Source organism: Panthera leo, chromosome D1, assembly GCF_018350215.1.
Source record: "Panthera leo isolate Ple1 chromosome D1, P.leo_Ple1_pat1.1, whole genome shotgun sequence".
Classification (NCBI taxonomy): domain Eukaryota; kingdom Metazoa; phylum Chordata; class Mammalia; order Carnivora; family Felidae; genus Panthera; species Panthera leo.
This window is the reverse complement of record NC_056688.1, coordinates 98,488,729-98,513,874: the sequence shown is the minus strand read 5'-3', so window position 1 is coordinate 98,513,874 and position 25,146 is coordinate 98,488,729. Positions and strand designations below refer to the sequence as shown.

The 25,146-nt window shown below is 41.8% G+C and overlaps 1 protein-coding gene across 8 annotated transcripts in view; it reads left to right on the top strand.

The window, feature by feature from the left end:
- The window catches only part of AMBRA1 (autophagy and beclin 1 regulator 1), a 177,827-nt gene that overhangs the window by 68,614 nt on the left and 84,067 nt on the right, over window positions 1-25,146 (top strand). For 6 of the 8 annotated variants that reach the window (XM_042906347.1, XM_042906346.1, XM_042906345.1 and 3 more), the window contains 3 exons: window positions 3,369-3,548; window positions 15,769-15,849; window positions 16,275-16,375. In XM_042906347.1, coding sequence (XP_042762281.1) covers window positions 3,369-3,548; window positions 15,769-15,849; window positions 16,275-16,375 — 362 coding nt within the window. The remainder of the gene's footprint in view (window positions 1-3,368; window positions 3,549-15,768; window positions 15,850-16,274; window positions 16,376-25,146) is intronic. The other 2 variants (XM_042906348.1, XM_042906343.1) reach the window with 1 other exon arrangement.

Genomic DNA, 25,146 nt, shown 5'->3' with positions numbered 1-25,146 from the left:
GGTGGGGTTGGCAAGTTAACAAATAGAGGTTAGATAAAAGCTAAATGAGCTTTGCTTTATTTTTATTTGTTTTTTAATGTATTCTTTAAGGTTATTCTTGAGAGAGAACGAATGGGGGAGGGGTAGAGAGAGAGAGGGAGACACAGAATCTGAAGCAGGCTCTAGGCTCTGAGCTGTGAGCATAGAGCCCCACGTGGGACTCAACCCCACAAACTGTGAGATCATGACCTGAGCCAAAAGTCGGGCGCTTAGCCAACTGAGCCACCTAGGCACTCCAGTGAGCTTTGCTTTAGATTAAGAATTTCAAGTCTGGAAAGGCCTGTAGATAAGGTTCATTCTAGGGATATTGAGTGATTTTGTTGTTGGCCACAGTGGTGTCATGATACTGAGTGTTCTTTCTGAGAGACTAATGAAAAGATTCCCCATTACCCTCTTGCTTCCTTTTCCATACCCCAGAAATGGCAAATCGAAGGACCAGGGAATATGGGGAGGCAGCTGAGATGACGGCCAAACATGGAAGTGTATGTCTCTAATCATACTTAAAAGTAATAAGTCCTAAATAAAAGAAAGAAATTTTTGGCATCAATCAGATGACTCTGAAACACTAAGACAGAGAACTTCTTGCTATAAAATAGTTTCTTTTTAGGACAACTATAGGAATCTCATCCCCAGAATTTTTAACCTGACAAAGTTTAATGGTAATTCTTAAAGACCATTATTTGTCTTCCTTTCATGTAATAAATCTTTTATTTACTCCCACTCAGATCTCTTTATCACAGAAAGTGTCATACTTTGTGGTGTTGCTATTTTTACATTTTCCCTCTTAACACAAAATAGGTTTTCTTGGAGGAGAAAATATTCTTCCTTGAAGAAAACTTGCAATTTATTAAACATTAAAAATATTTGCTTGGAACACTTCAGAGTTTGGTGATTATACAGCTCTTCAGTAAGAGGATGATTGCTACCTCATTGCTGGTTGTTTAATTAGTTTTTCCTCTTAGACTTCACCCTACACAGTATATATAGGTCAAAGTGTTTGTGAGATGATTCAGCATTCAGATCCTTAGCTTCCCTCTGGCTACCTACAAAGACGAGGCCAGGATGTACTTGTATTTAATAATTGTGTCAGGAATCCCTTTTTCTTTGCCATTGATGCATAGTTTTGTAGCTTAGAAGGAATTCCTATGCCATAGTGAAATTAAACAATTAGGTTACCTAGTGCTAAAATTGCGCCCTTACATAAAAGGGCAATCTTATTGTCTGCATCAACATTCTTTCTACTTCTGTCGCCAATAATATAATTTTCCCATTAGTTACTAGGGTGGGTTAACAACTGAGAAATGTGTATACTTACAGACACTTTTCAGAATCCATTCCAGAAGAAGAATCTTCATTCTGTTCTTGAAATGTTTTTTACACTCTTTTCTAGTCTGGTTGACTTGACAATTTAACCATCAATGGCTGACTTCTGGAAAATTTCTGTATATTTAGTAGGTAAAGGAACAACTCAAGAGTGCTGACTTTTGTCTCTTGAAAATTTAAGATTCTTGATTCATCCTTGCAAAATGCATGGCAACAGGGGCCCACATGGATAATGGAAGCTCCACACATTGAGACTTTTAAGAAATGATTCTTGTACTCTGATGATCTTGGCCAAGACATCTGTGTATCCCATGCCGACCTGCTGTATGATTTGGATTCAGTGATGCCAAATGCAGTATATTGTTCTGTAGCAAAGACTTTTGAGTTCCAAAGATTGTCATTTGGCCTTCTTGGGAATTCCATTTGATGATTGCCCAGAAGGATACCACCTCTGATGACTGGCATTTCAGAGACAGCCTTAGTTCCTATAGCAGGTGACTGCAGAATCTCCTTTGTTCTGAGTCAGTAGACACACTGAGGTTTTCCCAGAAACTTTGTTTAGGGGTAAGGAAATGTAGGGCAGCAAGATTTTGTAAATACTTTCCGTACCATTTGGATGTAACTGTTATTATTTCCATTCTCAGTCAGTTTTTCCAGATTTCCATTAAATATATATGTGTTATGTGTGTGTACACACATACATACTTTTTTTCCTTTTATGTTCAAACATTATAGAAGTTAAGATTCCCAGGAATCCTCATTAGAATTGCTGTGTTTCCTTTAGTTTTTTGTTCTAATTACAGAAACATATGTTTTTGTGTACATATTAGTATATGCATACCATTCTTCAGTTTTTCTCCCAGTTAAATTTTTGTTTTAGAGGGTTTTCTTGTGTGTGTATAGGGATGATTTATTCTTTTTAATAGTTACATAGTGTTTCTTTGTATGGATATAGTTTATTTCTTTAACCTCTTGGCGGGCATTTGAGACATTTCCTAGTTTTTCACTAATGCTAACAACATGTATATATCCTTGTGTTTTTCTATATGATAAGATTCCTAGTGGAATTGTTGAGTCAAAGTGTATTGTTCTTCTCTCACTTTCTTAGTATATAGCAGTCTTGTGAAAGATGGAGGAAAAACTTGAGAAAGGGAATGTGGTAAATTGTAGGAGACACTAGGCGTTTTCAGGGGTATGAAGACACTAAGACACAGACTAGAGGTCTAGACTAATTCATTGAGAATAGCCACAGTAAGGAAGGAGAAAAAGGAATAACTGTTGCCTCCTGTATTGCTTAGTGCCCATGTCACCTCGGATGCTCTATTGTAAGAAATAGAAAAATCTTTTCTTCCCTGTGAGATTTTGTTTTCCTGAGTATATTTTACTCTCTTTTTCAATCCTGAATATTTTCTCTGTGTTACGAATGTCTGTGAGTAACCCATTAGAGCTGAGAGGTTCAGAGAGCTCACTTTAGGGAGCTAGGGCAAATATGGAGCTATGTGGATCTGTTGGAGAAGAAAGAAGACCTGGTGAAGATAGTACCTTCTCTGGTCATGTCCATTTTGCCATCTCCTGGCCTCTATTCTCTTGTATAAAATGAAGGGAGAGCTGGCCTTTAGAAGGTGGCTGTGGTCCCTTTTCGTTTCTTATATTTTGAGTCTGGATGGTTGAAGAAGGCTGTAAATCTGTATGAATGGCACCCTGAGAGGCTAAAATGGGTCCCTAAAGAAACTAAAAAAGGAAGGTCCAGTGTTATCCCCTTGGGAGGGGGCAGCTATTGAGCAGATGATGACTGATTACACAGCCTCTTTGCCTCCTCTCGGAACAGAAACACGGGTGGTAGTCTAATAAGCATATTGTGCAGTACAGACCTCCTGGTGAGTTAAATGCCCTTTATTTTTCACGTCTCCGGAGTTCGCCTCAGCAGGGAGAGCTGGATTTACTGTCTTTCACAGTATTCCCCACATTAGTGCTAGTTTGTGTTTGTCCATCTCTGTCTCTCTCAGATTATCTCCTGCCGCATACTACGCCCAGAGGATGATCCAGTATCTCTCACGGAGAGACAGTATTCGCCAGCGCTCCATGCGCTATCAGCAGAACCGGCTCCGTTCCTCCACCTCCTCCTCTTCCTCAGACAACCAGGGCCCATCAGTAGAGGGAACCGACTTGGAGTTTGAGGACTTTGAGTAAGTACCTACTCAGCTTGCTTTCTTCCCTGTCCTCCCAAGCTGTGTGTGCTTCTAAGTTGACCACTGTCCAAGCAGCAGTGGTTGGCCTTTCTTGCTTCAAACCCCAAAGTTCTTATGTATGAGTAGCAGGATGGGGTGAGGGGAAGGGGGTTAAAATGTGCAGGGTACTGCCACCTCTGGCAGTTGTGCTGCTGTTTCATGGAGCCCGTGGGAGAGATGGCCCGTTGGCCCCAGGCCAGGCTGGAGAAGATGGCTGCTGCTACATAGGCAGCACCGTTATTTCCCTTTTGCATGAACAGTGGCTATGGAAGTGCTTCTCATGGCCTGTTTTCACAATGTCAGAGAGAAAGGATGGTTGATATTTTTTATTAAGCGGAGTAGGTATAGAGATTAGAAATAACAGAAATATCTGGGGGTGCCTGGGTGGCTCAGTCAGTTAAGCGTCCGGCTTTGCTCAGGTCACGATCTCGCGGTCCGTGAGTTTGAGCCCAGCCTTGGGCTCTGTGCTGACAGCTCAGAGCCTGGAGCCTGCTTAGGATTCTGTGTCTCCCTCTCTCTGTGTCTCCAAATAATAAGTAAACATTAAAAATTGAAAAAAAGAAAAAAAAAGAAATATCTGGATTTCCCTAAAGACAGGTCCCTTCGTACCCTTGAATCACACTGATTCTTTGAGGTCCTACTCCATTGCTTAAACTATCTCCCTCCTGCAACCTCCCCCATTAGGATCCTTTGAAAGTTGCCTGTCAAACTAATGTGGTAGTTTGAGAGGTGATTCCTTGCTCTTCTGGTGTTTTTGAGTGGTCGATTGGATGATGGGGGTGAGGTAAAGGAGCAGGGTCAGCCCTGTGCACAGGATTAAACACCCCAGTGTCACTGCTGTGTTTGAACTCTCTGACCTCCTGCTCCTCACCTTTCTAACCATTCACTGTGTTTCTTTCCATTCTGAAAGAATATCCATTCCTGGTTTATATCAAATAGGACGCTTAGCTCTTGTTTTGATTCCTATATTTTGATACTCTCAAACATGCAAAACAAGAGAGAGAGAGAGAGAGAGAGAGAGAGAGAGAGGTGGTTAAGCATTAATTTTTTTCTCCTTTTTTTGCTGACAGCATTGGAATAGGACAGCCTGTCAGTCATTTTCCTTTTTTTCGTTCTCTATCTTGACATCACCTGGTCAGGTCTGGGATGTTAAGAGTTCTTGCCTCCTTCTCAACCTTCCTCTTCCGTGAGCTGAATGGATAGTTCCCCAGGAGCCACCTTGCAATAGAGCTTTAAGATGTGTTGGAGAAATCTTTTTGCTAAAGATGACTAAGGAGGTGGAAACAACCTTTATACCAATTTGCCTTTCTGATATGGTCCTTAAACACGCTAGCAATTGTGTACTTGGAAGCAAAAGGCCAACTGAATAGGCGGTTCTTTTGTCTGGGGAAGAAACAAACATGAAAGAAATGCAGGGATGCCCTGAAGCCGAGGTGGTGGCTCTTGGAGCAGGGGCCCTGATCCTCTCTCATCGGCTGCCCTCTGGCTCCCAGCACATGTCATTCTCCCTTCAGTCCACTCTAGGGGAAGGTGGGTGCATATACCAGCAGTGAGGGAGAGTCTCCACTCCCTTACCCAGACAGATACCAGTAGTGAAATATGTTCCCCTGCAGATATGATCATTTTTCCAGCTCTGGGGTCTATTCAGAGAAGCAGTTTCAGGTATGTGCCGACACTGCTGGGACTGAGTACTGCTGAAAAGCCTCAGTAATCCTGGGGAGCTCTGGGAGTCAGTGCAGGTTGCATAGCCTCCCTCCATGCACGTTTGGAAGGCTGTGTAATCTCTTTGCAGTGGTAAAACGTGGGGCTTATGCCTTTGAGCTGTATCTTGCCTCGTGACTTGTCCTTCACAATGGAGTTCTGGATTAGTTTAAAATGTTCTGTTCTCATCTTACCTTCTCTTTCTTCTGCTACCACCTCCTCCCTCTCCCCTTCCTTCCCCCTCGATTTTCCTGTGTCAGACTCGCTCCTCCCTGTGCTCCCCACAGCCCACCTGTGCTCTCACCTTCCCCCTGGCTTCAGCGCGACCTGAATTTACATTGCCTTCTTCACCTTTCATGCACTGACTTACCATTATTTCTCCCTAGGGGTCTTCTGTTGCTCCCTGGTTGGTAACAATGGGCTGATTTCTCTAATGCTCCTCTGAAAGTCCCTTGCCGGGGTGTTTGCCTTTCTTTTTGAGCTGATGCAGACTGTAATCTTGTTTTTAATAGCAGCTGTGGATTAGTCACCTCAATATTAGTAGTCCAGGTCTCCTAGTGAAGGATGTTGCTGGCTGGTTGATGCTGAGTTCCCGTCTGTTCATTCTTTCTCTTTCCCTGCTCTCCTCCCCCTGTTGTAAACTGAGTGCTGCCTGCGGCTGCTTCTCTTAACTTCTAGGTACTCTAGGAGGGAATGAGAGAGAACTGAGGGAATGTGTCAGCCCATTGTTAACCATTTTTTTAAAGTTTATTTATTTTGAAAGACAGAGAGGGTTCATGGGTGCAGGGGAGGGACAGAGAGAGGGAGGGAGAGAATTCCAAGCAGGCTCCGCGCTGTCAGCACTGAGCCCAACACAGGGCTTGATCTCACGAACCACGAGATCATGACCTGAGCTGAAATCAAGGGTTGGAAACTTAACCGACTAAGCCACCCAGGTGCCCCTGTATCCAACCATTTTAATTTCTCTGCCTCAGTCCTTTTCCTTAGCTTTGATAATAGAAGGAAAGTCAGAAGCTCATATGATCATAATGTATAGTTCTTTCAGGTACAGAGAAGCAGGTAAGTTAGACAGGACCTGGAATCTTCCTAACACTTAGGGGGCTGTTAAGAGAAACTGCTCTACTGGTTTCCTTGCCTGCACAACACGCCATGCTCCTGCCTTTGCCATCCCACTTCAACATCTTCAGTTCTCACCCCATTTGCTAAGCCGGGAATCATTTTGGTGTTATCTACCTTGTCCCTTCCAGGTGTATAGAGTCCCCAGATCCCATCTTTTTTGATTCTTTTCCATCGTCTATCACCTATGATAATATTTTTCATATGTATTCTATAACATATAAAATATTTGTAATATATAAAAATATATTTATATATATAAATCTTGTTTAATTCTTTAAAAAAATTTTTTTTAATGTTTTTATTTTTGAGAGAGAAAGACACAGAGTGGGAGCAGGGGAGGGGCAGAGGGGGTGGGGAGGGAGACACAGAATCTGAAGCAGGCTTCAGGCTATGAGTTGTCAGCACAGAGCCCAACGTGGGGCTCAAACTCACGAGCCATGCGATCATGACCTGAGCCGAAGTCTGCCGCTTAACCAATTGAGCCACTCAGGCGCCCCTCATTTAATTCTTATAATAACCTAATGAGGTATTTACTCCACTGTAGTATTTTTTAAAATAAGGATACAGAGACAACCAAAATCAGACATGTCTGAGATTTGAGAACAGGAGTAAACATATTTAGTGTCTGGCTTTTATTGTCCTGCAGATTTAAAAACCTTTAAAAATGATGTAGAACCACATTTGAGCTCTTGCTCCCTGAGCTTGCTGTGGAAGAAGACTATCTAGATTTATCTCTAGGGAAGATAACTTTGAAGGTTGGTCGGCAGCAGGTTAAATTTTCTGTTCTTTTGTGGTCTGGATTAATGACCATCTATCCAGGCAGGCATCATCTCCTGCCATTCATCTCTGTCTGTGGCCAGAATTGAGACTGCAGGGTCCCTGTGTTTATCAAAATGCACAAACAGGGCATCCAGAAACCCGCTGTCAGAAGGTCTGTCCTGAAGCGTTCAGCATCTGTCTTTGCATAAAGATATTCACAAGCAGGGTAAAGGTGTGGCTGTCGCTGACATTGCTGTCTGCCTGCTTTTGAGCCCAGACCACCTGCTAGAATGTAGAAGGCAAATAAGCATAAGGAAAACTGCCATTTTAATTTTCACCATCCCTTTGGAAAGAGAGGGAAGCTTTTTTGAAGCCCTGTGGTTAAGTGCTGTATCCCAGAAGTCGCTAAGGCCTGCACAAGAGGTGGTATATGTCTATTGTTCCTGTTATCCTCACCCCCTTCCTCATGTTATCTGTTACTCTAAATGTACGTATAATCCCAGAATCATCCGTAGTTCATTTCTTGCCCTTCTTGCCTCTTTTTGTAACTGCTTTGCCTTCCAAGGCAAAGAATACCCAGAGCTGATGACAACTGGAGAAGCTTCAGACTGGATCAGTCGCAAATATCTCCACCACACATCCCAGCCACAGGGGAATTATATTCACTTCAGGTTGTTGCTAGCTCAGAAGAGAGCAAGTTCTTCATTCACCGTTGTGACATTAGGCTTACTTTGGAAAAACGTCTCAGTGAGAATTCTAGGCTTTCAGCCTTAAGATGAAATCACTTTAGATCTATTACATCTGTTTTCTTCATTTTTCTAATTTATCTGGTTGTGTTTGAGTTCCTTTTACCCAGAAATCCATATTATGACCAAACAGGCAAAAATGTTTCATTGTATGACAGTAACTTCTGGGTGCCAGAGATGGGTTCTGGTTCCTTAGTTTGGAATGAAGTGTTCTAGCAGTACCCCATACACACGTGCAGAGAGCCTCATACAGAAAGGACTACTCCTTTAATGGTCCCCTTGCTAGACACCTTCTAGCAAGGAAGTTGTTAAAAGGTCTTTTTGGTGTATGATGTAGCTGAGAGTTCTGAAGGCTGTCACTCAGCTCTACCATCTGATTGGGTTGACATAAGAGGAGTTGCTTGCTTTTAGTTCAGAATTTAATATTCTTCACCTGCCCTTTTGCCGTAACTGAAATTTAGTTGAGTCATGGCAAAGAAAACACGTTAGAAACCAAATAATACTATTCTTATCGTCTGTCTATAGGCGAAATCCTGGCAGCTTTGTGAGGCTCATATACTTGCTTCAAGTTCTCGTGGCTAGAAATTCCAGTGGAGTGAAGCTACATGCCATTGGTAGTGCTTGTTCTTGCTCTCTCTTCTGTGCCCAGAATTTCCGGGACTCTTGTGGGAGTCTGCCTGCTAATAACAGATACATAACTGTAGCCAAGAAAAGGAAGAGTAAATCTTTGGAGAGTGTTCTCGTCTACTTCATTTTGAAGAAGAGTTGCTTTTGTTCTTTTCTTTAACTTACAAACCATAGACTCTTTGATGTTAGAAGTAGAAGAGAAATTCAAAGGAAACACACTTTAAAGCTATTCTCTTTATGGACTGCAACCTGTTAGAACAGTCAGGAATCAGGCAATGAGCTGTATTTGGTGAGTGGTGGTGTTATACAGAAGTCGTTCTTAAAGTGGGATGAGATAAGGAACTGTTCTCTTCCTTTTTACCAGAGAGTTTTCAATAATTTCACTTACTTGATTTTTGTAGTGGTTGATTGCTTCTTTTACAAGGTGGGTTTATTCATTTTTTTTTATAAGTTTTTATTTATTTATTTTTGAGAGAGAAAGTGTGAATGGGGAAGGGGCAGAGAGAGACAGAGAGAGAGACAGAGAGAGAGAGAGAATCCCAAGCAGGGCTCCACACTGTCAGCACAGAGCCCGATGCAAGGCTCAAACCCACAAACCGTGAGATCATGACCTGACCTGAAGTTGGACCTTCAACCGACTGAGCCACCCAGGCGCCCCTACAAGGTGGGTTTATAAAAGAGAAAGTTATACATATTACAACAGGCCCTTTACTTCTAGACATACTTGGGAGAAAGACAAATAAATGCACAGTCATAGAAATGTGAAATAGCATGGAATATTTCAGAAATTCCCTTGTTGATAAGTTTGACTAGATTTTAAAGTCCAAGATATGTGGCAGGAGATGAGCCCTGAGACTTAAGGTGGCACCAGATCTTTGGAGAGTCTCCTGTACCTTGCAAAGGAGGTAAACTTTATTTTGTAGGTGAAGGGAGTCATTGAAGAGTTTTAGGCTATGAAATAACGGGAGCAGATTGTTACATAATAACTTCCGAGACAGACTGTAATAAGGTAGCACTAAAATACAGAGCAGCGTTCTATGAAGGGAAGAGAGTATTTGGGGAGATGTGAGGAGGCTCCATGGGTTTCAACTGGGTGGGAAGACTGCATAGGACTTAGATGAAGTGATGTGGAGGATGAAGTTAGGGTACAGGAGATAGGTACAGTAGAATCTAAGAGATTCAAAGGAAGCAGCGTAAGCAAAAGCCCAGAGATAGATGATTTACAGGGGACCCTGAATAAATCTGTGGCTAGAGCTACAGAATGCTTGTAATGTGATAGAGAAGATCAGAAAGGCCTGAACTGAGGGCCTGGAATGTCTGGCTGAAAGTTTGGACTTTATTATTATTTTCTTTAATGTTTATTTATTTTAGGAAGGGAGAGAGAGCGAGTACAGGGGAGGGGCAGAGAGAGAGGGAGACAGTGGATCTGAAGCGGGCTCTGTGCTGACAGCAGAGGGCCTGATGCAGGACTCAAACTCACAAACCATGAGATCGTGACCTGAGCCGAAGTCAGACACTTAACCAACTGAGCCATCTGGGCGCCCCTGGATCGTATTTTTATCTGGGGGAAGTTATTATTGAAGATGTATTTGAGGCAGCTAATTCGGACAGCATTGGTTGGGGTGACCTAAAGTGGCAAGTGTATGGATGCAGGAAAACCACTTAGGAAGCAGTGGGCGAAATAGAGGAGAGAACATACGAGGACTGAATGTTAAGTATTGGGTGTAAGAGGCTTGGTGTTTTCTAAGAGTGGGGCCTGTTTGTGAATGTTCCTGGGAAATGAGCTGCGAAAGCTCAGCTGTCTCACTTCCTACTTCTCCAAATGAAATGTTGCCTGAGTCCTTTTTGACTCCTACTTGAACCAGTTTTGAACTAAATTGGTAAAACAGCAAGTGACTCCTAGAGCAGCTGCGGTGGGACCTGGGATCACTCATCAGTGCCTGCTGCCCCCTTAGCCTGACAACTCCTGTGTAGAGAGTGGCCCGGGTTCTAGTTTAGGCTGAGTCAAATTTGTTGCTTGACAGATTTGATCTTGGGCAAGTCCCTTTCACACCCTATGCCTCAGTGTCTGATTTGTAAAATCGGAGTGGATAATTTCTGAAGTTTACCCCTAAAGTGCTCAGATCTTTGTTGGAGCTAACTACCTTAGATGAACCTGCTTTGTGTTCAGCAGAGGCAGAATAATGAAAAGTCTCAGAGAAGTGGGGAGACTTCCTGGGGATCAGGAATAGGATATCTGGTACCTGGAGAGCCCCAACACATTTCTAAAATATATGCCTATCTAAATTCTCGCTCTTTCCTTGAGGATTTTGAGCCTATTGCTTAGAAGTATAGGCTATTGCTCAGCAACTTTAGAATTAGCATTCTTTCTGGGCAAGTAAAATACATATGAATATTCATTTTGAGGAATGCTAGAAGAGAAGGAAAAGGGAATATGTGTGGATTGTACTTGGGTATAGAAGGGGAAAACACAGAAGGAAAGAATTAAACAGCCGGGGGGGGGGGGGGGGGGGAAGGAGGGCATAACCACTTAGAGATATAGATTGGTTTTTTGTTTTTTGTTTTTTTTAATTTTTTTTTAACGTTTATTTATTTTTGAGACAGAGAGAGACAGAGCATGAACGGGGGAGGGTCAGAGAGAGGGAGACACAGAATCCAAAACAGGCTCCAGGCTCTGAGCTGTCAGCACAGAGCCCGACGCGGGGCTTGAACTCACGGACCGTGAGATCATGACCTGAGCCGAAGTCGGCCGCTTAACCAACTGAGCCACCCAGGCGCCCCTATAGATTTGTTTTTTAATGTAAAATGCACAGTAGGAATATGGAATATGTGCAGATGAAATGAAAGGTAGAATAAGGGAAGAGAGAAATTTGTAAATGGTAATTATCTATTACTGTTCCTTAGGGAAAAGTTAAAGCTCTGCAGTTCCAAGGGGGCCGTGCTCTTAGTTGTCCCCTGTGAATGATACCCCCAGAGCCTGAGCCTTCCTCCCAGATATCTAAACCCTTACACATGTGCACAGTCCTTGGCATAGAGATGAGGGCCTCGGTTTCTTACCAAGAGCACCTGGGTAAGGAAAGGACTTGTGCCATCCAGGGACAGGAATACCAACTAGGCCTTCTGTTGTCTGGAAGTTGAATAAAAACAGAAGAGCATAGGGAGACACTTATTTTTTTAATAGTCTAATTTTCAGCAAAGTCAACTGTGTATTGTCGAGAGGACAATGGCCTTTTGAGCTTTTTGCTGCAAGAGCCTCATTTATAAAGGCCCGAGTCAGAGCCATTTGTCATGAGGAGGAATGACAAGCTGACTGTCTGGTCAGGACTCAGCCGGCAGTCTGTAGGTGTATTTTTCATTCCTTTAAATTATAGCCTCTCTCTGAGGCAATTAATCCCAGGCATTTAGCAAGAGTCGCTGCTGTGTTTCTCTCCCTTGTTCCAGAGAAGCATTTTCTTATATTTGGCATTTGTCTTGGATGCCTTATTGTTTGAAGGGTGTTTTTTTTTTCCCTTATAAAATCTTTTACAAGAAAGTCTTATTCCCTCCACCCCTTGTCCTTCCCAAATACCCCTCTGAGAGTTAATCAGAGATGTACAGAGTTCAGCAGCTGGGAAAGCCATTAATAACTCTGCCAGCTTCTGTCCTGCTGGCTTAAAGGCACCTTCTGGCTGATGAAATTGATGAGGATTTCTCTTGGTGTTTCCCTGAAAAGCATTCTGGTGACAAATAGTCCTCCTGTGAGGGAGGAGCAGAATCAGCATATTTGCATACTCTTCCTCATGGCTTTTTTTTTTTTTTAAGTCTCAGTATGGAAGGGCACGGGCTGTGTTATGTTAGGCCCCAGTACGTAGCACCATCCACCATTCCTAAGGTAAACCGTCTCCCTGGGTCTGCCTTTACCTACTGCTCATTTGACAGACCTCCTCCAGTCCACTCACGTCAGTCTCTGCCTCACTAGTTTTGCCTCCTTCAGCTCGTGCAGCCTTGCCTCATGTTGATCCTGTATCAGCACTGATGTGAGTGGCAGAGTCTGTGTGGTTTTCTCAGTACAGCATTATTTTAAGTACTTTTAACTCCTTTGCCCTTTTCCTGGAACTCTTACCACTCTCCCCCTTCCCTGCTGGCTTCCCATCCCCACTGGGGATAGGCTGTGCACTGAGTGCACTGACTGTGCACCTCAGTCTAACTCCTTATTTCTGAATCCTCCCTTCTTTCCAGACTACAGAATGCGGAGTCATTAGTTGCTCTCTTCGCCTCTATTTTACTGGAGCTGTGCATTTAGTTAGGGATTTCTGTGGCCAGTACTAATGTCCAGGGCCTTTTTCCCTCTTCTTGCCTCACTTGAACATTCTGGTCTTTGCCACCTTACCCATTCCTGTTTTCAGGGTTTTTCTTAGAACGGTATTTAAGCTGTTTTTCTCCTAGTGAAGGCTGTTTTCTCCTAGATGTCCTGTGCTGTTTTCTCCCATAGGTAGCACCTCATCTGTGTGTTCACCACGTTTCAGTTTTCTAGTCGTTGTGAGTCCCATGATGTTACTCCTCCCCTTTGCTAGAATTCTCAGTGCTTTTAATTTGAAGTCTTGTCTACATTTTATTGAGATGCCATTTAGCTCCTGCTTCTCTATCATTAGTCAAGATGTTAAGCTGAGGACCAGCAGATGCATCTCTGCTCAACATATTGATTCTTTTATGGTGCCAAATGTGACCATCAGTCTGAGACTTTGTTTGTATCTGAGCCAGCTGATCTCATTCGTATTTTCCTGTATATCCTCCAGTGATCTCTAAATACTATAAAGCCATTATCTCTGGCCATGTTTTGTGTCTCACTCCCCCCCGCTTTTTCAAATGGAAGGAGAAACTGAATCAGAAAGTTGGTTGTTTGTAGGTGTTGGAAAAGAGGCTTGTGAATTATGTCGAAAGAGCCCGGAAATTTCCCCAGCCCTGGTGTGTTTGTTCATTTTTCTAAACTGTCTTCTGGTGTCCTTTCACCAAGCTCTGTGCCGTCTTTGAGCACTGGCAACTGCTGAGCAGTAGAACGATCTAGCACACTGGCTTCTCCTTCCCTCTCTTCACCAGATAGAGTATTGTTTGTTGTCCAGAGGGAGAGGCATCTTGAGACCTTACAGAAGCCAGTTGTCAGCTCCACAGTGTGATTCTGGGAAGGCCAGCTCTCTCTCCTAGCTACAGAACAAGTACTCACAGTTACCCCATGATGTTTCTTTCTACAGCTTAGTTTTTAACCTTTTTGAGGCTTGGGACCCTTCTTTTCCTTAGGGCCCTTTTTAACTTCAAAATGTTTGCTAACTTTTCTCATGATAATTAGCTGGACTATTAGTGTCCTTTGAGAAGTAAAATACGCTGTTATGAAAAGCTATCATGAATTCATTTGTATTTTTAAGTGAATTGGTACTTTGATCAAAACTTGAAGCTGGATTTATTTGAAAATTAATAATATGCTAAATTTGAGAACTAACTTATTTGTTTGATATTCATTTATTCCTTGTGTACATGTGGCTGCCAAAATCTTATAACAATTTGTGGGCTTCCCAGAGCCATGATCTACTGTTCAGGAACTCCTGATTTCATTGTTGTTTTTAATAACCTTTTTACTTTCCATATGGTCTTTTCTCTCTCTCTCTCTCCCCTTGCCTCTCCCTTCATCTATAGAGTTTCAAGTCAAAGGGATATGACATGTTAAGGAAAATAACAGTATGCCTTCTCTTTGGGGAAAATAAAGACCGAGTACTGACTTTTAATGGATCAGGTTCCAATATCCCTGATATTGATTTCTCTGTTAATGTTCAGCATCCAAACCCACCAAAATATAAAAACCTTCCTAGGCTTTCATTTCTGGCTTGTAAAGCTCCCAGTGGCCCATTTGAAAGCCAGAGTATTGTCTTAACTTTGGTTCCGAGGCCAGTTTGAAGGTGATCTCATTAAGTTGAAGATAATCCAAACAGAGAACTCAGAAAAAATACCAGATCAAGCTTTCAGAGGTTCATTTATTTTGCGGAGTTGGTTAAGCAGCTAATTAACTGCTCTGTCCAGCCAGTGCCCTTTGGCTTATTGTTCCTTTGATGCATTGGAAACTAAGCCACGTGAAGTCCCTGTCTTCCCTTTTCTTGTAGGAGGCAGCAAAGTATAGGGGAAAGAGCAAGGGCTTCAGAATCAGATAGATACTCCTTGAATTCTGCCTCAGCCACTTACTCGTTGTGTGACCTTGGGCATTTGCCTCTCTGCTCCTTCATTTCCGTATCTATAAAACAAAGCTACTAATAATACCTCATGGGGTAGTTAGAAGGATTAAATAGAATAACGTATTAATAACCTTTATATTAGAACTTAATAGATATTTAATAAATGGTCGTTATTACTATTGTTTTAACAGACCATAAAGAAAAACACCTAGACTTTTTTTCTTTTTACTCAAATGCTTGGGATTACATTGTCTAATACTCTTCATCATTGCCAATTTCGCAGTCCCTAATAGAAGGGACTGCTTAGTCTTTTTGTTGTGTTGTTTTTCTTTCACTTTTCATGAGTGATTTTTCCACACCAAAGGCCTAAACAGATTCATTTAGAGATAACCATTTGCTGAATGAAATCAATGGGAGGATTCCTTCAGGATCCCCCAAAGCCAAAATTTCTCTGTCTTTCAATCTAGAAAAAGTTTATACATTTCCATTCCAGGTCCCTTTAGAGGACTTTTGGTTTCAGTTTCAGATCAGAGATCACATTAACTCGTGAAAAATCTTCTTCCTTCTTACTGAGCTGTTAGAAAATGTTTATAAATCTTCTGGTTGGGGTACTCCAGAAATGTATATATTAAAAAGAATTTTGTAATGTTTATTTATTTGAAAGAGAGAGAGATTAGTGAGTGCACGTGCAAATGGGGGAGGGGCAGAGAGAGAGAGGGAGACACAGAATCCGAAGCAGTCTCCAGGCTCTGAGCTGTTGGCACAGAGCTTGATGTGGGGCTTGAGCCCACAAGCCACGAGATCATGACCTGAGCTGCAGTCAGATGCTCAGATGACTGAGCCATCTAGGCTCCCTCAGAATTGCAGTATATTAATGTGCCATCCAAATTAGTAAGCAACCAGATGACTCATTTCTCTGGGATCTTCACCTAAGTGTAGGAACTTAGTTTAGGGGATGTTTGTCTTTTGGGCTATTATCTGGTTCTGCTTTAATGACTCTCTTATATGTAGTCTTTTTGTTTTCTCCAGGGACAATGGTGACAGATCCAGGCACCGAGCTCCACGCAATGCCCGGATGTCTGCACCTTCACTTGGACGTTTTGTCCCAAGGTAAGAACTTGGTAGTTAGCCTTTATGAGGGAGCCTTTATGAGAGCCTCGTTTCATTTTTAAACCTACTTTCTGAGCTTTGGATTCCATATCTGAAATTATTTCCTAGTGAGCCTATAATCCAGCCCTGCCACCTAATGACTTGACAGGAGATGATTGGCCGCAATGAAAAGAGATGGACAAGTGGCATTGGGAACATCCTATTCAAGATTAGAAGCCCCGCAAAACTGCAGAAGAAAGATCAGGAAGGAGATACAAATCTGCAGAAGGATAAATCCCAGCAATTTTTACCCCATGTTGGGCTTCTGTGGATTCCTAGGTTTAGTGGATCCCTTAGCTTTGATTTTTTGGGGTAGGTGGATAGTGTATCTCCTTTGTGTTGTTGTAGTCTTTTATAGGCTTTTCACACGTGGTTCCTTCTTATAGGCGTTTCTTGCTGCCTGAGTACTTGCCTTACGCAGGGATTTTTCACGAACGTGGACAGCCTGGCTTGGCTACTCACTCTTCTGTTAACAGAGTCCTGGCAGGTAAGGAGGTGTTTCTTTGAATTTTGAAAAGCTGAAAGGGCGAGGAGCCAGATAAAGCTGTCCCTTCCTTTACTTATGTGGATGTGATGGCCTCTTGGCATCTGGCTGAAACTGTTTTGAGGTCTTATACTCAGTTCCTTACTTCAATGCAGGAAACTAGTATGGAACAAAGCTGTTTATCTTGCCCATTCCCACTTTCCTCGTTTTTTTTTTTTTTTTTTTCAAAAAATTGTTTAAACTACTTATTTCTTAATCCAGCAATTAGATTCTGGCTATGCTTTTAATTGAATGATAAAGGTGTCTTGTTCATGTTTTGGTTGGTGAGATACTCATGAACCAGATCCTGTGATTTAATTAGGAGCTTAATGCACACCTCTTCAACCCTTCACTCATCTGCCAGTAGATGGAGTTTCCAGGCACTGTGGAATCTTCCAGAGAAGGACGAGAAGAGACCCATAGAGCTGGCTCAGAGATCTCAGAAACAGAAAATGGGCTGGACAAGCCCAGCTGAGGCAGTTTTATGGTGACTGAATAGCTTAGTGACCCATGTTTATGGGCTAAGATATATGATGTGACCAGGCTGTCATACATGGTATATGCTCCTGCTTCTGGGCAGTGTCTAGAGAAGGAAACAAAGCAGAATTCTGGTTTTTCCTGACAAAGGTTATTTCCCCATCATGCACTTTCCTCCTTTTCCCCCTCACCTCCACTGCCAACCTCTGTATTTATGTATGTAAAGGCATAAAAGGTATAAAAATGAATCCACATTTATGTGTGTCTTTAATAAGCATCTATTAAAAATTTCATAAAGACATTATGTTTTGGAAAACCTGGTCCATCGTGGTGGTTAAAGGTAGGAAGGGATCTCCGTGAGGCAGTGGCACTGTCAGCCCAAGAGAATGTGATTTCTAACCAAGCTACTGTGACATCCGGAAGGCCATGGGATCTGGCCTCCCCTAGGCAGGACTATCCTTGACCCCAGTGTCAAGGCCTAGAAATCCCAGAAACCTCAGTGGTTTCTCTGCTAGACACCAGGACTTTGTAGGCCCACCTTGCCAGGGGAGCAGACTATAGCATGGTCTCCTGACAACCTCGTCCTAGGACCTCTGGCCCTATTTGGTAAAAGACCCCATGCCTCTGTGCCTCTCCATGCTTGGTGTTTCTGTGTGGCTTGGCTAATGGCACATAGAAGCTCCTCCCTGGTAGATAATCACTTGCTGCCAGGCAATACTACAGAGCTCTTCTCCACCCTTTGTTCCAGACATCTGCCTCCACCACCCCACACAGCACCTCCTGCTCCTCTACTGCTGGAAAATCTATTTCCTTGGCATTTAGCTTTTCGTGGGAACAGCTGTATGTTTTTTCTTCTTTTGATTTAAGAACTCTACCTACATTTCCTGTTACCCTACTTTATGCCTAGAGGTCTGATCCCCATACGGCCCACTTTCACTTATGAATACTTTTGACTATTGGGGTTGTGTTCTAGCAGGCGGTTGTTTAGAGATATGAAATCTACTGAGAAAAGTTCTCTAACAAAGGATGCCAAGTATCTTAAGGGGAAGGAAATCTAGATTCTTAAGAATCTCACTTGAGTTAGGTTAGCAGATGATTTCCTTTCACAATTAACTAGTTTCTTCTGTTTTCTCAAGATACATGTTACAGAGAACCTATTGGTCTTTTCTTAAAAGCCTCATCATTTGTAGATACAGGTTTCCTCTGCTATTCAGAAGTAGAGTGTTCCTGGGGAACCCGGGTGGCTCAGTTGGTTACACGTCCGACTCTTGATTTCGGCTCAGGTCATGCATGATCTCTGGGTCCGTGAGATTGAGCCCCACATTGGGCTCAGTGTGGAATGTGGAACCTGCTTGGGATTCTCTTTCTTTCTCTCTCTCTCTCTCTCTCTCTCTCTCTCTCTTTCTCTCTCCCTCTCCCTCACTTCCTCCCTCTCTCTCTCTCTCTCTCTCTCTGCCCCTCCCTTGTTTGTGCTCACTCATGCACTCTCTCTGTCGAAATAAATAAACTTAAAAAAAAAAAAAACGAAAAAACCCCGGAGTGTTCCTATAAAGCCTTTCACAAGCCAAAATGACACAAAGCAAAGGAGCAATTACCATTAATTTATATGGCAAAATTTTTTAGTGTACCCAGACCCCAAAAATAACCTCTCTCAGGCTTTTCTCATACTTTAAGACACATCTTGCTAATGGATGCAAAAAATAGAGATAAAGCACAAATGTGCTCACAGACACAGTTCAAAGCTATGGCAGCTTGATGCCCAGGGTGCATGCTGCCTCTGCAATAGCTCTCTATAAAACAAACGCTGAACGCTATTTTCACTTTTGCCTTTTTTCATTAAAGTGAAAATCAGAATCCTCTTTGGATTTTCTTCAGTTAGTGAAAACAAATACGATTGTAGGCCTTTTGTAAAAGTGAAGCGGTGTAACACAGACTTTCAGGAAATGGGGGTACCTGTAGTTTGGGTGTCCCTCTAGATTCTGTTGACAGCTGTATTACTTTTATTCTTCTCTTGAGAACATTTTAATAATAATAATAATAACAGCAACCCCCAAAAGTCTCTCATTTATTGAGCACTTGCTGTATAGTAGGGAGTATTTTAAGTGCTTTACCAGTAAATCAGTAATCCTGAGATAGGTGCTATTACCTAATTAACAGTGGACAAAACTAAAGCCCAGAAGGCTAACCTGTCCAGAGTAATACAGCCAGAAGTTGGGGAGCCAGGACAAAACCAGGCAGCAGGACTCCAGAGTCTCCTAGTCTGCTTCCCTACAGTTATTTTAAAGGACAGAGCGTCAAAATAGCGTTCTTCTTCAAGGACCTTAATCTAGAAGAAGTTATTCAGGGTTTTTCTTACTTGTTTAATTCCTCTGTTTTAAGTGATTTCTAGATGTAGCCTTTTATGAACCAGCAGTGCTTGCTGAAGAAAATCATTATGTACTAGCCTTGTCTCTAAGCCTTCTTGCCCTCCTGGACACAGATGTTTTGCTTTTTATTACACTTACTGCGATCTTGTAATAGAGCTCCTAAAGTAATGACTTTTTTGGGCTTTTAGCAGTAAGCGCTCCTAGTTTTCCTGGAGAGGCACCTTTCACTTGTGTGATTGGATTGCAGTTGTGATGGTCTCAACACAATTATATTCAACAGGTATTTGTTTTGTAGCTATGTACCAGGCACTGTTCTAGGCTACCAGAGTGAATAATAGGCATGGCTCCTGTGCTCCTGTAGCTCAAAGGCTAGATGGTTGACCATCCCTGAATCTTGCTGTTTGGTTCTTAGCTCCAAACATAAAGCCAGACCCTTTGAAAGGTGAATGCCTTTTTGCAGAGGTGAAGCATATACACACCTTTAGTTTTAGGAGGTGTGACCAGTACTGTTGTGACAAATGAGTCTCCAGTGGATGGTAGCCAAAGCCATTCAGAGTCATCAACAAAAACGGATTTGCAGAAAATTAAGATCCATTCTGCCTACTTCCTCCCACATGAGCCTGAGAGTGATAATAGAAAACAGAAGCTACTACAGAGAAGTGTTTTGATTGTTAATTTTCATCTCTTCCTCTTTATCTTGGTGCCTCCCCCCAATTCTGTAGGTTGCCAGTGGCCTCCAGTCACCCATTTATCCACGTCTTGCCTCTTCTTTAGCAGCACAAGTTCTGAACCTGTACTTAAAGAGATATAAGTGAATTTAAAGCTACTGCAGCTCTACCAGGTATATTTTTTGGGAAACACACAGAAGTCTGGGGAGCTCCCCCTGCTGACTTTTTAGTAATAACAGCCACTGATAACAAAGAAGGACATGAATTAATGACCGCTTACTATGGGCCACGTGCTGTCCTAAGTGCTTTCCCATGCATGACCTCCTATAAAACATTGTGGCAACCCTGTGAAGTAGATGGTGCAGTTCCATTCTGCAGGGAAGAAAACTGACATTCAGGGAAGTTAGGTCACTTGCCCAATATAACACGGTGAGAGGCAGACCTAGAACTTTAAACCAGGTCTGTTTGCCTGACTCATAATCTTCTGTGCTATGTTTTGTCTGAGTTCAAGTAGGGAGTAACTGCCAAAAGGTTCATAAGCTTACAGTATTTTTCTGCATGTTTGAGGTCTCATAAAAGTGAAATGAGGAGTTCTGGCTTTTGACATCTTGCTGGTAATTACTGGAAGAAAAAAAACTTCTGAGGGATAGGGACCTGGATAATGTAGGGTATTAGTTATATGTCCTGCCTAATCTTTTTGACTTTTATCCTAATGATCATCTGTTCCCAGCACATGTGGGCCTGATGTACTTAATTTAGTGTTTTGATTAAAATCAGTGGGAAGTGTCAGGATTTTCTTGCTCCTTGCCACAGGTCACTGAGACCTGGTCAAGTGCCCTGGGCTAGAGATGGCTTTGCGCCCAGTCATCCAAATTTTTCTCTTATGATTTCTTCTTTGACCCACTAGACGTTTAGGAGTGTGTGCTTTGGGGCGCCTGGGTGGCTCAGTCGGTTAAGCATCTGACTTCAGCTCAGGTCATGATCTTGCGGTTTGTGGGTTTGAGCCCCACATCGGGCTCTGTGCTGACAGCTTAGAGCCTGGAGCCTGCTTCGGATTATGTCTCCCTTTCTGTCTGCCCCTCCCTGGCTCATATTCTCTTTCTCTCTCTCTCAAAAGTAAATAAACATTTAAAAAAAAAAAAAAAAGGAGTGTGCTTTAATTTTCACATATTTGTGAATTTACCAAATTTCATTCTGTTGATTTCTTACTTAATGTCACTGGGGTATATGATTTCAATTATCTTAAATTTATTGAAACTTGTTTTATGGCTTAGCACATGGTCTGTCCTGGAGAATGTTACCTGTGTGCTTGACAAGGATGTGTGTTCTGTTTTCATTGCGTGGAGTGTGCTGTCGATGCCAAGGAGATCTACTTGGTTGATGGTGGCGTTCAAGTTTTGTATATCATTGCTGATTTTCAGTCTAGTTGGCCTGTCCTTTGTTAAGGAAATTTCCAGTTATTACTGAATTGTGTATTTCTCCCTTCAGTTTTGTCACATTTTACTTCATATATTTTGAGACCCTGTTGTTAGGTACGTATATTTTTATAGTTGTTATGCCTTCCTGATTAATTCTTTTATCATATAAAATATTCCTCTGTCTTTAGTAATACTGTCTTGAAATCTAACTTTTCTTATGTTGGTATAGCTCTCCAGCTATTTTGTGGCTGTTGATTATGTGATATATATATTTTCCATCCTTTTAACTTTCAATATATATTTCTGAATCTAAAAATCTAAAGTATGTCTCTTATAGAAAACATATACAGTTGACCTTTGGACAATACAGGGGTTAGGGGCATGACCCCGTGTAGTCGAAAATCTATGTATAACTTTTGACACCCCAAAACTTAACTACTAATAGCCTACTGTTGACTGGAAGCCTTACCAATAACATAAACAGTTGATTAATACGTTATTTTCTGTACTGTATACATTATATACTGTATTCTAATCATAGTGAGTCAGAGAAAAGAAAATGTTAAAATCATAAGGAAGAAAAAAATACATTTATTTTTTATTATTTTTTAATGTTTTTTGTTTGTTTTTCAATGTTTATGTTTTTGAGAAAGAGAGAGACAGAGACAGAGCAGGGGAGGGACAGAGAGGGAGGGAGACACAGAATCTGAAGCAGGCTCCAGACTCTGAGCTGTCAGCACAGAGCCTGATGTGGGGCTTGAACTCGCGAACCACGAGATCATGACCTGAGCTGAAGTTGGCTGCTTAACCGATTGAGCCATCCAGGTGCCCCAGAAAAAAATACATTTATAGTACTGTATTGTATTTATCAAAAAAAATCCACATCTAAGTGGACCCATGCAGTTCAAACTTGTGTTATTGATTTTTGTTTTTTATCCAGCCTGACAATCTCTACCTTTGATTGGATTATTTATTTCATTCACATTTAATGTAGTTGGTATAGTTGGATTTTTGTGTACCATTTAGCTATTTTCTGTATTTCTCTTGTCTTTTTTGTTCCTGTTTCTCCTTTGCTTACTTTTTTAATATTAAGTGGATATCTTCTAATGTACCATGTTAATCTCTTTACTGATTTTTAAACTCTCTTTTGTCAGAATCTATTTCAGACTTAATACAGACTTAATTCTGGTAAGATACAGAAACTTTGCTACACTATAGTTGTATTCCCTTCTCTTTCCTTTGTGCTACTGTTGTTATGTATATTGCATCTATATATATTACAAACCCAGCAATGCAGTGTTAGAATAATTGCTTTATATAATCTCATGTCCCAGGCATCCTTCTGTTTATTGCCTGTTGTGGGTAAGACAGAGCTACCTCTTTTGTAAGACTTTTATTTTCCTTGTTAACTTTATTTTTGTTTGTCTTTTGCCTCTCTCCTCTCTATTAAAAACACTTGTCCTCTCTCTTAGATGTTCCCTATTTCCATGGTACCTCAAGGAATTACTTGTAGGAGGCCTGTCTGCTCTAGTTTGGCCATTTGGTGAGCATCTGGGGCCTTGGGCTTGCTGACTTTTAGGAATTAGCTTGATTTCTCAACCCAATATCATAGTGCTTTAATGCAACACATTGTCTAATTACTATATACTAGATCTTTGCGTAAATTGACAAATCTGGGAAAGATGAACAGTAGCGAGTGCATTTGAGGGTCATCATGGCATACTTAAATGAATATGAAGAGAAATGAATAATAGTTCTGGTGTTAGACCCTTTATCTCCATGTCCTATACCTCTCTGGTACCTAGTAGCCAGGCAAATAAAGTGAGTGACACATTGCAACTCAGCATCAATTAAGATGGCTGTTTATAAACCCCAGATAAATGGACAATTAGTGGTGGTGGTCGTAGCTAGTGCTCCTTTAATAATTAACCCAATTACCTTTCCTTCTGCTCCAGTGATGAAAGTGAAGGCCATAAGGGGCTGGCTTGGTTGCCTGGGAAACAGAGAAGTAAATGCAGCAGCCCTTCCAGAGAACCCAGCCTTCCCAGATGCCTTACAGGACCCAGGACTTTGACTTACTTGGTGTCCACCGGTCCTTGGAGTGTCTGGGTCCATTCTACCCCAACGCTTCACTGCATCTCCTTAACACCACTAGTGAAAAGTGTGCTTACTGAGACCCTGGGTCTTAGTTTCTAAGCTGAATTGCCTGTGCTGCTTCAGGTTTTTCTAGAGGAAAATATTGGGCTTTGTCAATGAACTTTTCTGACCCTTTTATATTACGTGACTAAGTTTTTCTGTGCCTCTGTCTTTCCCCCAGGAAATTTCCTCTGGATCTTTCCCCACTGATGCTTCACACTAAACTATGCCCTTCTTGTACTGTCCTTTTGAAGTGTGTGTAGCACTTTCCAAATGCTTAGCGTTTTTCAAGGCACTTTGGGTCTTATGAAAGAATTCAATAGTTCTGCCTTTAGGGAGTTTACAGTCTAGCCAGGGAGTGGCCTGATTTTCTATTTGTTTTGGCCCTGCTACTAAAAAAAAAACAAACAAATTTAATAAATCCCCTAGGACTTTAACTGCCAATCCTGATTAGTTAAGGAGGATACGGCTCAAACCTGGCTCGGACCAAGGATTTATGTCTTTTGCTACAGTTTGAAGAACTTCTCAACATGTCCCCATTTTTTTAAAATAGGTCTATGAGGATCAATAAGTGAAGTTTGGGAAGGACAGCTGCCGGTTACAGTATATACTGCTTGGGAGGCAGTATAGCAAAATGTTTAAGGGTTTGGATTCCAGAGCCAGACTGTCTAGGTTCAGATATTCATTCTGCTACTTCCTAACAGTATTAATTCAGTTAATTTATTTTACCTTTTGGGGCCCCGGTTTCTTGATCTGTAAAGTGGGCATAAGAATAGTACTTAGCTTATAGGATTGTTTTAAGGATTAAATGAGTTAAATGAGTGAAATTAAGGAGACACTTAGAATAGTATTTTTTTGGCACACAATAAATATTCAGTAGATGTTAGCTATTATCATTACTATTATTTTTATTATAAATTTTGGAGACCAGTATGAATTGGAGCGGTGCCAGTCTCCTCACTGATTAAAACCTTGCTGATCTGCCACTGTTCTGTCTTCTCCCAAATGGTGCTCTTCCTGGGTCCCAAGCAGAGCTTTTCCTCCTTTTGCTGTGGTCAGTGAGTTGAAAATACTGTGGGCCTTTTGCTGTATGGCACCAACAGATGGTAACCTGAGAGTCCTTGTGTTGATAATTTGACAGTCTAGTGTGTCACCTGTTGCCATTAGTCATGTCACCCAAGTGGGGAAGAATAGAGGAGTTTGCATATGACAAACTGTTTTCTGTCCCTGACTTGTATTAATAAAATAAGCATTTACTCAGCAGACCAAGTGTTTGCCTCTGTGTAACCATGGCAACATGAGATACTCAAAGTGTACTTCCTGGACCCCGTAGCATCATTAGCTGGGAACGTGTTATAAATGCATATCCTTGGGCCCTACTCCAGACCCACTGAATCAGAAATTCTGATTGTAGGACCCAGGAGTTTGTGTTTTAAAGAGTCTTTTTGGTGATCTTGGTGTATTTTAAAACTTGAGAACTCACTGAGCTAGGAACAGATGCAGAGACAGAGGCATTGGGAAGAGATGAGGTGGTGGTAATACCAGGAACCCAACATACATTAGTGCTGGTGAGCCCCTGTTGTATAACTCTTCTTCATGTGGAGCTGTTAATAATGGGGAAGAATGAGTGAATACACAATTACCTGAAGGGTGCTCAGCTGGTATATCAG